At 38.5% G+C, this 12,634-nt stretch overlaps 1 protein-coding gene across 2 annotated transcripts in view; it reads left to right on the forward strand.

The window, feature by feature from the left end:
- The first annotated feature begins 2,213 nt into the window (after positions 1-2,213).
- Positions 2,214-12,634, forward strand: part of lmtk2 (lemur tyrosine kinase 2) — a 38,199-nt gene continuing 27,778 nt past the window's right edge. Inside the window, exon 1 of one of the 2 annotated variants that reach the window (XM_084120041.1) lies at positions 2,214-2,731. In XM_084120041.1, the coding sequence (XP_083976167.1) occupies positions 2,650-2,731 (82 nt within the window). In that variant the 5' untranslated portion in view covers positions 2,214-2,649. The remainder of the gene's footprint in view (positions 2,732-12,634) is intronic. The other variant, XM_084120042.1, reaches the window with a different exon arrangement.

The following is a 12,634-nucleotide window of genomic DNA, read 5'->3' on the forward strand; positions in this document are numbered from 1 at the left end:
AATTTTTATTTGAATATGGCAACATGATACCTCGTTCTACAATATTTCTATGATCAAAACACTGACAGAGACCCCTCCCCCATCAGCCAATCACTGTGGTCACAGTTAGCAAGCGTGATGACATTATCCATAGCAACAAGGTCAACCCCGTCCTTCCTTCCCCCTGTGGTGAAAATCAAGCTTTTGATGTTGTGTATATGTCTATGTGCTGTTTTTAATATGCTTTAAGACAAACCATGTGTAAATTCATAAGTCGACACCATTGCTGAGTATTTTCTCCATAAAACTGCAGTGAACCAAAGACAGTCTCAAAAACACGGTTTTAAATCGCTGGTGTTTCTGACATCACAAACTACCTTGTCATTATTTATTTAACAAAAATAAAGCAAAAATTTAGAAGCCATGTGTGACAAACTAAGTATGACTAGTATTTCTGTATGACTTTATCAGTCTCCCACAATGAATTTTGTCCCGCTCTTCTTTACAACGTTGCCTCAGTTCATTGAGGTTTGTGGGCATCTGTTAATGCACAGCTTTCTTAAGGTCTCTTCTGAGGTCTGGACTTTGACTGGGTCACTGCAACACTTTGATTATTGTCTTTTTCAGCCCTTCTGTTGTAGATTTGCTGGTGTTCCTGGGATCATTGTCCTGTTGCACGACCCAGTTTCGGCCAAGCTTTAGCTTTCGGACAGATAGTGTCACATTAGACTCTAGAATACTGTGGTTTGCAGAGGAGTTCATGATCGACTCAATGACTGAAGATTCCCAGCAGGTCCTGGCTGCAAAACAAGCCCAAAATCATCACCCCTCCATCAGTGTGATGGACAGTTGGTATGAGGGGTTTGTGCTGATATGTTGTGTTTAGTTTCACCTAACTTAGCACTGTGCATTATGGCCTCTTTTCTGTCTGAAGGACATTGTTCCTGAAGTCTTGAGGTTTGTTCAGATGCAACTTTGCAAACCTAAGCTGTGCTTCTTTTTAGAGAGAAGATTATTTCTCCTGGCAACCCTCCCAAACATGCCATACTTGTCCCGTCTTTTTCTAATTGTACTGTCATGAACTTGAAGATTTCACATGTTAACTGAGGCCTGTAGAGTCTGAGATGAAGCTCTTGGGTGTTTCGTGATCTCTCTGACCTGGGGTGAATCTGCTGGGATGTCCACTCCTGGGAAGATTGGCTGCTGTCTTGAATGTTTTCCGCTTGTGAATAATCTTCCTCACTGTAGAATAATGGACTTCAGATGGTTTGGAAATGGCCGTATAACCCTTCTCAGATTGATGGCAGCAACAACTGCTTCTCTAAGATCATTGCTGTTGTCTTTCCTCCTTGTTATTGTGTGAACACACACACATGAAGGCTTCAGACCATAAATAAATAATAGTGTCAGCCCAGATCCGGCCCACATCCGTTACGTGTTGAATCCACGTACCAGATGTGGCCTGGATCTGGGCCAGCACTATGTTGCTGTCTGGGTTGTTGCTGATGGGGAATTTTTAATTGGATTTGTGGTTTAGGAAACAGTGTAATATGTCAAGACCTGCAAACCACAAACTTCAATAGGGTGTCCTTTCTTTTCCACATGACTGTATAAGATCAAGAGTGATAGAGCAGATTGTCACCATATGCATACACGTTTGATGTAGAAAGACATTTTTGTAACATTTAGCTTAGCTACTTATTCTCTATGTTGCTGTCTGGGAAGTGTTTTACCCCAAATACCATTCTTTAATTTGTACAGCTGTTGCTGAATCACTATTGATTAAATCACCTTAAACAAAAAGTCCCCAAAATATATAATAATTCCAGTGACTCTTACATTCATCTGCTTCATTCACATTTCATCAAATTACTTCAACACATCAGCTTTTTGTCATTGCGTTATGATGACCTCATCAAGACAATTTTGAAATGCACTGAGGAAAAAAAGTGTTTAGGAAAGTAGGCTACTATGGGATTTATAATGCATCAAATAATTATTATTCTCCTAGATATGGATGCATAAGAGGCTTATGCGCTAAAACAAATCAGTAATCCTTCTGAAATTGTTCAGTAGCCTACAGCATGTTATGACAGTGTCACGGTTTCCTCCTAAAACAGGTTTTGCGTTGCTCATCACAGTCAACACTTTTCCTTCTCATCTCAGTGACAATGACATACTGTCAGTTTCTGTCACCAACGCCCTCGCGTGCGGCGTGCGTGCGTGACGCGGGCGACGCGTGACGACACGAGACATGGCGCTCGTGCGGAAAAGTGATGCTGGACCACTGTGTTTACTGCGCTTTTGATTTTTCCACGAACCCGGGAGTCTTACAATGCAGGAAAAAGACACATCATCGCATTTAATCGTCCTAGAGAGGTAGTAAACGAACGAGCGGTTTCAAACGATGAGAAATAATCGTAAATAAGACGCCGGTAGCGGTTAGCATTAGCTTAGCTCGATGAACATCACAGCACTGTCGTGTTAGCTAACGCTCATAACACGACATATGACTAATATCGCACAACATGAGTCTTTGACACGGCGGATATGACGATATAGATGTACATAGACGTAGATGAGCCAATTCAGGCGTCCTTCGTGTAATTTATTTAGATGTAATAGCTGTTTATTGGTAGTTGAGCTAGTGGATTAGCTGCAGTGGTGAGGATGGAGGCTCTTCGTGCAGGTGTGTGTTTACTGGGATTTGCCACACTCACACAAGCTGCTCCAGTCTCAAAAACACACGCAGGTAAGATGTCGAGCACGTTATAATGTGTGTTTGATCATGTTTCACTCATGTTGTCATTTATGAACGTTGTGTTGGGTGTATAGACCTTATTTACATGGTACTCCCAATATTTTAGATGCCACGGACCCCCAAAAATGATCAGTCTCATGCGAGGGACCCCCATCCTAATATTTAAAGGGCAGCTATGTAGTTTAATGTCTAAAGGCCCTTTGCAAAATCTAATGATATTATAAATATGCATAAAATAGACTGTGGGGAATATTTAGCTTCTATTACGTTAGATTACTTTCTCATTTGTTCTACTTATATTGTGACATGGTACTTAATAAATCTATGCTAACACAGTACTAATATGGGACACGTCCCAAACCATGTTAATACCATGTTAGTCTTTTGTTATGGTGTCAGTAGGTGAGTTGACAGATGACCTGCCTGTAAACAAACCACCTTGACCGTGATCAAAACTACCAGCAGATAAACTGGTTATCCAACGCTAATCCAATACGGCCATTGTTTTGGAACTGGAAATGATTCAGTGATTCCTGCTTTTAGACGTATGAGTACTTTAATGAGTCAGCAGTCAGTATTGTGTAACAGGTAGATTGTAAACCTTTGTGTTGGCCTTCTGAATCATCCTGATATATTAAGGATTCATTGATGCAATGAAATGAAAATTCTGGGCTGGAACTGAAAATTCAGGTTGCACTTGGGCGAAAACCAAAAATATAAATTAATCAATTAATTAATCAAACTTATTTGATAAACAACACTCATATAGCTAAAATAGCTGTACAAACATTTAAATTGTACACAAAGTTGGTACATTAAAATACCAAACATTACATTATTTACCTGACGGGCAAAATCACATCATGACAACTCATTCGCTCAAACTGATGGATGAGGATTATTTGTAGTGCAACCTTATTATTTAAAATGATTTGTTTCTGTCCCTTTGCTTCACAAACCAGAAGTGCCAGCCATAATTTAAAACACACTTAACACAGTAGACTCGTTTGGAAAATTATTGATCGGCCTACTTCCTTATTACAGGTTGTGTGAGTTACTGTAAGGCAAAGTATAAACCCATGCATGCATGCCACTCTTATCTGTGGTGAATGATTTACTTGGTTAGAAGGTCTTTTAGAAAGATGACTTGGGAATTACAAGCACTTTATAATCGTGTTTGAATGAACCATCGTCATGTGATGGGTTTTATTTTTAAGACCGCTTTCAAGGCCGTTTGTCTCTCAGTAAACGACTGATGCAGTTAATTAGGAAACTATGATGATGATGAAGTCTGCGCTGACTAATAAATGTGTCCCAGATGGAGTCACTGCTTTGGTTTTGTGATTTATATTTGTATTGATGGTTCAGGCTTGACCAGCAGTCTTGGGGTGTAAGTGTTTACTCTGACGGGGATTGTATTCGATTATGATTGTTTTGAATGATGCAGTGCATCAAGAAATCTGAAATTTGAACTTGGTATTGATCAATTTTTTTGTATGATTCATAAATATTTCCTTTTAGAAATGAGCTTCAGACACACATTTTTCTGGATTATTATTGTGTTATCCACCATTCTTCCCATTCATTAGTCGCTAATCAACTAGAAGTAAACAGTAAAACTATTTGCACTACAAATCAGTGCGTTTATGATAATACATAATATGATAATAAATACTAGTTTGCATTGTCAAGCACCATAATGGACTGTTTTTGTATAGCTAAAATAACTGGAAGTGGCTGACAAAGTTACAAATGTTTGTGCTTTCTCTTACGTTCAAACTAAGATGGATAATTGATAATTCAATTTTGTAATTAGTGCATTGAATTTTCATTGTCAGATCGATGCACTGATAAATGTTCCTTATGCGTTTAGCTTTGTCTTATTAGCCTTTTTCCTTTGGTCGTCCGTGTAGAGCGTGAGTGTCTTTCATTTCTCACAGTGGCTTCATCTTCACATTTGTGTTTTTTAATATGCAGTTGAGCTAAATCTGGAAGGAGTGCTATTTGTAGTGTGTTTCAACTCACAAAATTCTCAGCAACAGACTTTAGAGTCAAGAAGCCCAAGCCTTTCTTGAAACGCCCTGTTCTCACACTTTCAGAGGTGTTGTCAAAAAAAAGATTACACCTTACACACAAAATGTGACTTAATCATCATTGTTTATTTTCAGTTGGGCAGTTGCAGTGTCATACTGTCATTATTATTCAATAACACTGTGAGCAATCTAGCAGCAGCGCTTAAACCAGTCATTTTAGTAAATGAAAACACCTGTGCAACAGCGCTAATCCTTTACACACAGTTGAGTGACTCAAATGGACAGACTTAACCTTGCATGCAAATCTACACATTTACAAAATTTAAAGGCTCGGTGGGTTTGAACGAAAAGTTGACGAGTCTGTCTTAAAGGGATGATTCGGAGTAAAATCAACCTAGGGTCCTTTGCACCATGAGCCAAACACCCCCCCAAAAGCTTTTTCCCCTTGGTCGAACATTATTAAAGTTAGAGCTTATTTAGAGATATCAGGACGTCGACGTCACTTCTGTGATTTGGGAAAAGCCCATAAAAGTCCTGGCAGAAAGCGATGCATAAGGTAGTGTAGTGTAGTGTATGTAATGTAGTGTAACGACGCCCAGTTCCAGGAATGCACTAATATTTTGTTGGTAGTACCAGTTTGCAACAATTATTAGTTTACACTTAAGTTGTCAACACTTCGGAAAAAAGAATAAAAAAAATTGGAAATACCAAAAATACCCGTTGACTTTTACGGGCTTTTCCCAAATCACGGAAGTGACTTCGACGTCCGGGTTAGCGGTAGCATTAGCCATCAGGCAATTGTTATTTAAATAAACTCGTGATGTTTACAAACTTTCCAATGCCTCGTTTTATGAGTGCAGAACCTATTTGTACTACTGTAGAAGTTTGGTACCATTCTGGGCATTATTAGTGGGGTAAATTACGAGATACAACCTTGGATCCGTTAGCACCTGCACTAACCCATCCGGCTGATATCTCTAAATAAGCTCTAACTTTAATAATGTTCGACCAAGGGGAAAAAGCTTTTGGGGGGGTGTTTGGCTCGGTGTTTGGCTCATGGTGCAAAGGACCCTAGGTTGATTTTACTCCGAACCATCCCTTTAAAGGGATAGTTCACTTTGAAATTAAATTTTGGTATGTTTTAGCTTACCTCAAGGGCATCCAAGATGTAGGTGTCTTTTTTTCCGCAGTAGTTTCAATTTTGATATTTTTAGGTCAAACCGTTCTTGTCTCAGTCAGATAATGTAGGTCTATGGTCACTGTCTCAAAGAGCATGCACAGAGTCGAAATTAAAACAATTCCCCATCGTCCAAATTAAACAATTCCCCATCGTAAGTACACATTGATGGCCTAAGACACGAAACGAGCGGTTTGTGTGAGAAAACGAACGCTTCCTATTGTGTGACGTGTGCGCAGACTGGTGCATAGATATATACACACTAGATGTCGCGTCGTTCCGTAGCCAAGGCGGATTCTATTGTATATATCTATGCACCAGTCTGCGCACACGTCACACAATAGGAAGCGCCCGCGCCTTCAGATCACTTGGACGTGGTTGTGTACAAAAGGTAAAAACGATATAAATACTGTTCGTTTTCTCACACAAACCGCTCGTTTCGTGTCTTAGGCCATCAATGTGTACTTACGATGGGGAATTGTTTCATTTGGACGATGGGGAATTGTTTTAATTTGGACTCTGTGCATGCTCTTTGAGGTGGTGACCACAGACCTGCATTATAGGACTGACAGACAAGAACGGTTTGACCTAAAAATATCAAAATTGAAACTACTGCGGAAAAAAAGACACCTACATCTTGGATGCCCTTGAGGTAAGCTAAAACATACCAAAATTTAATTTCAAAGTGAACTATCCCTTTAAGGAAAATTTTTAATCAGGCTGGTTTAGGATTAAGTGAGATGACAGTCAGATGTGTTTCTTATCAATATATGGAGAGAAGTGCAACTTCGTGTAATTAATAGATAGTCAACAAATAAATAGGCTAAATTGGTGTAAGCTAAGCTGTTATTGCACCAAAAATGGATTATGCATTTAAGGTTTATTGTTGAAGGTAGTGAATTTATTACAAAAGTTGTGCTTTGATGGTTTTAGCAGCGGCGTTGTGGCAGAGATTGTATTTAGAGTTGTAATCCTTAAACTCTTGCAAATGTTGTATTGCACACGTCCTTTTAGCATGCTGACGTTCACCCACACAGCACTTTATTTTTAGCACACTGACAGTCAGCCAGTGAGTGTAGACCTGTTCCTTTCCTAACACACAGATCATCATTAATCCCAGATCATCATCATACATAAGGCACAATTTAAGATCACTCATCAGTCCTGACCAACATATAGGCTAGGCTAATTGGAAAAATGGAAAAATAACTCACGTTTGCTTTTGTTAACACTATTGGTTGGCTAGGTGTAGTTTAGGGGGTACATTTTTAGATGTGATAGAGCTTTTTAGCCCCACTCACTGGACATTTCACTTACGAACCTCAACCAACGTAATAAAATGTTGCCAGATTCATGTTCATCTGTTTCGGATAAAACTGAACGCGTTTTAAGGGCGTTTTCAGACCTGTAGATCGTTTGCTTTGTTCAGAAACAGCGACTTAGCCTAATTTGTTAAAATGTTGCATTTTCTTCTTGGTTCGGTTCGCTTTCACAAGGCAACATTTTAAAGTGGAGCAAAATGTGTTCATGCAAGTCACATGTGAGTGAAGCTGTCCTCTTATATTATGATATTATATATATATTGGACAGAGTTTCCTCTGCATCATCCATAGAGATGGATTGGCAAATTCGCTCCGATTGGCTTCATCTGTGACACACGCAAACACTTATATGAATGTAGCCGTCATTCCCGCTGTAACTTATTTTATATGTTTAATTATATTTAAAGTTATATATCATTTATAATGCAGTTAGAGCGGAAACAAGGCTTCGTCAAGGCAGCATTCTTGCAATGCACAACATTTTAAGATAAAGAGGCGCTCTATGGTTTTCAACTACGATCAGACACTGCTGCTTTTTATATCACACAACCGAGTTCGTTTTCATTTGGGCCGAGACGACCTCGTTCAGGCGATCTCGGAGCCATTGTTTTGCAACTGGCACATTCACTGAGCCTGGGTTGGCTCTGATGCGTCCCGGACTGCAGTGATGCCCCGTCTACTTGCCGCCCCATCACCTAACACATGATTGATCTGGGTCATGTGAGAAGACACGTGCACCAGAGAGAGACATTCTCAGTCTGGAGAGCATTTCATATTTATATTTATATAAATGTGTGTGTGTGTGTGTGTGTGTGTGTGTATATATACAGCGGGGAAAATAAGTATTGAACACGTCATCATTTTTCTCAGTAAATATATTTCCAAAGGTGCTATTGACATGAAATTTTCACCAGATGTTGGTAACAACCCAAGTAAGCCATACATACAAAGAAAGAAACAAAAATAAGTTCAGAAATTAAGTTATGTCTAATAATGTGAAATGACACAGGGAAAAAGTATTGAACACATGAAGAAAGGGAGGCGCAAAAAGGCATGGAAAGCCAAGACAACTGCTGAAAACTATTAGTAATTAAATAGTTTAATTAGTTCCCCCTGTCAGTGGAAATTAATAACAGCTGGTTCATTCCCAAATGATGGCCTACAAAAAGGTCTCATTGCCAAGGTGTCACACAAGACACATCTCATGATGGGTAAAAGCAAAGAGCTGTCTCAAGACCTTCGCAACCTAATTGTTGCAAAACATAATGATGGCATTGGTTATAGGCGCCATTCTAAGCTTCTGAATGGTCCAGTGAGCACTTTTGGGGCCATAATACGGAAGTGGAAAGACAATAATTTCACCATAAATTTGCCTCGACCAGTGCTCCTCGCAAGATTTCTGATAGAGGAGTGAAAAGAATAATCAGAAGAGTTTTCCAAGAGCCAAGGATCACTTGTGGAGAGCTTCAAAAAGACCTGCAGATAGCAGGTACTGTTGTCTCAAAGAAAACAGTAAGTAATGCACTCCACCGCCATGGCCTGTGCACGCTCACCACGCAAGTCTCCATTACTGAAAAAAAAGCATGCTGAAGCTCATTTAAAGTTTGCTGCACAACATTTGGAAAAGCCAGTGAAATACTGGGAGAATATAGTGTGGTCACATGAGAGCAAAATTGAACTGTTTGGATGCCATAATACACACCATGTTTGGAGGAGAAATGGCAGTGCACATTACCCTAAAAACACCATACAACTTGGTGTTGGTTCTTGGACAACTCTTCTGATTATTCTTTTCACTCCTCTATCAGAAATCTTGCGAGGAGCACTGGTCGAGGCAAATTTATGGTGAAATTATTGTCTTTCCACTTCCGTATTATGGCCCCAAAAGTGCTCACTGGACCATTCAGAAGCTTAGAATGGCGCCTATAACCAGTGCCATCATTATGTTTCGCAACAATTAGGTTGGGAAGGTCTTGAGACAGCTCTTCGCTTTAACCCATCATGAGATGTGTCTTGTGTGACACCTTGGCAATGAGACCTTTTTGTAGGCCATCATTTGGGACTGAACCAGCTGTTATTAATTTCCACTGACGGGGCTGGATTGCTTTTTAATTACTAATAGTTTTCAGCAGTTGTCTTGGCTTTCCATGCCTTTTTGCGCCTCCCTTTCTTCACGTGTTCAATACTTTTTCCCTGTGTCATTTCACATTATTACACATAACTTAATTTCTGAACTTATTTTTGTTTGTTTCTTTGTATGTATGGCTTACTTGGGTTGTTACCAACATCTGGTGAAAATTTCATGTCAATGGCACCTTTGGAAATATATTTACTGAGAAAAATGATGAAGTGTTCAATACTTATTTTCCCCGCTGTATATATAATATATGCACCTCTCCTTCCAAGATAGTATTTTTTTTCCCCATTTCCCTGGAAGAGAAAGACTTTGAGTTTTAGATGTGAATGTTACCTAAAACTTGATGTGAATGACCTCAAAGCTAACAGAAGCCACAGAGCTCCAGTTTAGTTTTCATTGGGTTTTCAAAGCTAAAATAAATGCTGGTTGGGTTAAAATGAAACCAATTTGACCAGACTATTCTAGGGCATTATGAAATCAGTTTTATTTTTTTTTTAAATTCCATTTATTTTTTTTTGACTCCATTTTAATGGTTAAATGAAATGTTAGTAACCAAAAAGCATGCCTAATTAATTGAAATCATGAAACTTATACAATTTCACAAGAGTTTATTAAAAGTTTAATAAAAATGACATGTTTAGGGCCCTATGAAATATATTTTTTTCTTTTTCTCAAATTCATTTTTTTTAATAACCAAATTCTTTGTTTTCTGTTTTAAGTTTTCTGGATTCAATTTGAATGGTTTAATAAAATTTTAATTATCACATTTTTTTTTAATGTGATGTGTATTTAAATTTTTCTGGCAATCAAAGTAAGGCATAAAACATTAATTTATCTTTTAATCATATGAGCTTTACTGTTAAAAATAAAACATGGAAGAAATGTTTTGATTATTCCTTAAATAAAGTTTTAATGATAATTTATTACTAGTGTTAGCATTATTATTACATTGAGACATAGCTAAATTCTACTGTACAACAGTAATATATATTTCACGCGTGCTTCTGTGTGTGTGTGTGTGTGTGTGTGTGTGTGTGTGTGTGTGTGTTTGGAAAATTAAACCATTAATTCACACAGAGACACGCAGAACATGCACCATTCATATTTAAATAGTATTTTTGCAGTTTAATATTCACAGACACTAGTCTATATCGTGATTTGACTAAGTGTACTGACCTGCTTTTTATTTATTCATCAACAATTTGACAAATTCCGTGAAACTCCGTGTTATGAATTCCGTTTTTATGACTGGATTCCACGATTCCGTCTGCGTTTTCCGCATCGCGGAAATCATAGGGCCCTACTATTCAAATAATCGAGTAGTAGTTTATTGGATGATAGTGTCATCCCATAAGGCACTGGCTAGCTCTACGAGTTTTGTCTTCAAGTGTCTAAAACTCCATCTGAATCTCTGTCCACACGCCAAATCGAGAAGAAAACACCCTGTCCAATTGGGTCATCTCCACTTCTGTGTGAGCGAACATCACTTCATTATGCAAGAGAGACGAAATAAGAGCTGACAGCTTGGTGTTTATTGGCCTGGGAAGCAGTTGAATAATTCGTGCTGCTTGCCAAGTCATGATATAAACTCATGACTCAGATAAGAAGAACAAACGGGTGGTGATTGTGCTGCTGCCCACCGCTTGTCACTCATCAGAGGAGCGGGAGCACTGACCGCAGTAATGATCTCTCAAACTGAGTGGAAACCCTGCCATCTTTTGCTCTCGCTTAGTCTCAGGTGATGCGTCGACGTTTCGGCCTTTAATTGTTTCATTTTCAGAGCACGTGACGCAGCATTGTTATTGATTTACTCTCAAACTCAAGAAATAAGTAATGTAGTGCGGTCATGTTCTGTATGTCTGAAACTGTCACTCAAATGAGCCACCATTTATTATTAATAATTAAACCTTTGACCTCCTTTCAATTGGGTGTTGTAGCCGAGAGTCGGAAAGTTTTACGGTCACACCCTGCAATCTATGAACTGTTGTGCCCTTGATTGAGAGAATAAGCGTCACTGCACCTTAAGATAGTTTATTTAAAATCTGCATATAATTTGTAAAAATGTTTGTGATTGACTAGACTACCATATTGAAATACGGGAAAGAATCTCCTAAATTAACATTTTGCGTGTTGCAGGTTCATTCTAGTAATTGAAATGGGTGATAACCATAGCAATGTTTTAGTATCTGACACCTGCAACCAAGAAAAATGTATACCAACAGTTTAACACATTCGGTGTCAACAGTTTTTCAGGAAGGAAATATTAGCAACCGGAGAAGTATTAATGTCTAGCAGTTTATGGAGATAGATTGGTGTCATAGTGTCAGGACACATATCTGTTTGTGGGTCGATGACATATAAGAGTGTTCATGAAAACAGGAACATTTGTAAAAAGGAAAAGATTTAAAAATCGTCTAAAACGTCAAGTTTTTTTTAAAAATGTTTCTAAATATCATGTGGTGTTTCCATCAAAAAAACACACAAAAAAACAAAACACATCTATTAAATTCATAAAATGTAGGTTTTCAAGTCATTCTTTGTCATTTGAAATAAATTGTTGTCCATTCATTTAACATGTTTTGCAAATTAAAACTCACCACTACCAGATTTGCTGTACATTAATAACTTGATTGGCTTGTATTGTCCACTTTATTTATCTAAAAAAACCAATTACATTTAATGTTGTGTTTTGGTCGGTGGGTGTCCTTCCTACAGAATCCGTTTCTGTCACTTTCCTGTGTTACTGGGCATTTGTATTGAACTAACTTTGGTTTACTTTATGTGCCTGGGTCTTGTCTCTCCTGGCTGTCTAGCAACAGGTCTCTCATGTACATCCCAGAGCTCTCAGTGTAATTGCAGGGTTAGATTATAATGTCATTTGACTCTGTACTCAGGAGTTCAGGTGTACATTAGTCAAAGGGATGTGGCTAGTAGGACTGGGTATCATTCAAAAAGTTTCGATACCGATACCTCGACTTCAATACCGGTTCCTAACAATACTTTTTTTGATACCAATTTTATTAAATCCATTTTGACAAGATTACATTACATATTGCCTAAAAAAATTACTTTGGTTTTATTTTTTTTCAGTTTGTTGATTTTTTTTTTACAGACTCAAGGACTCATATAGGCCACTGGGGGGTGGAATATACGCTAGGGCTGGGGCGGTTACCGCAATACCGCGGTCACATGATGCCTACCGTGGGTCTGAGCTCGTCACCGCCA

The sequence above is a fragment of the Abramis brama genome (genome assembly GCF_963993115.1).
Source record: "Abramis brama genome assembly, chromosome: 1".
NCBI lineage: Eukaryota > Metazoa > Chordata > Actinopteri > Cypriniformes > Leuciscidae > Abramis > Abramis brama.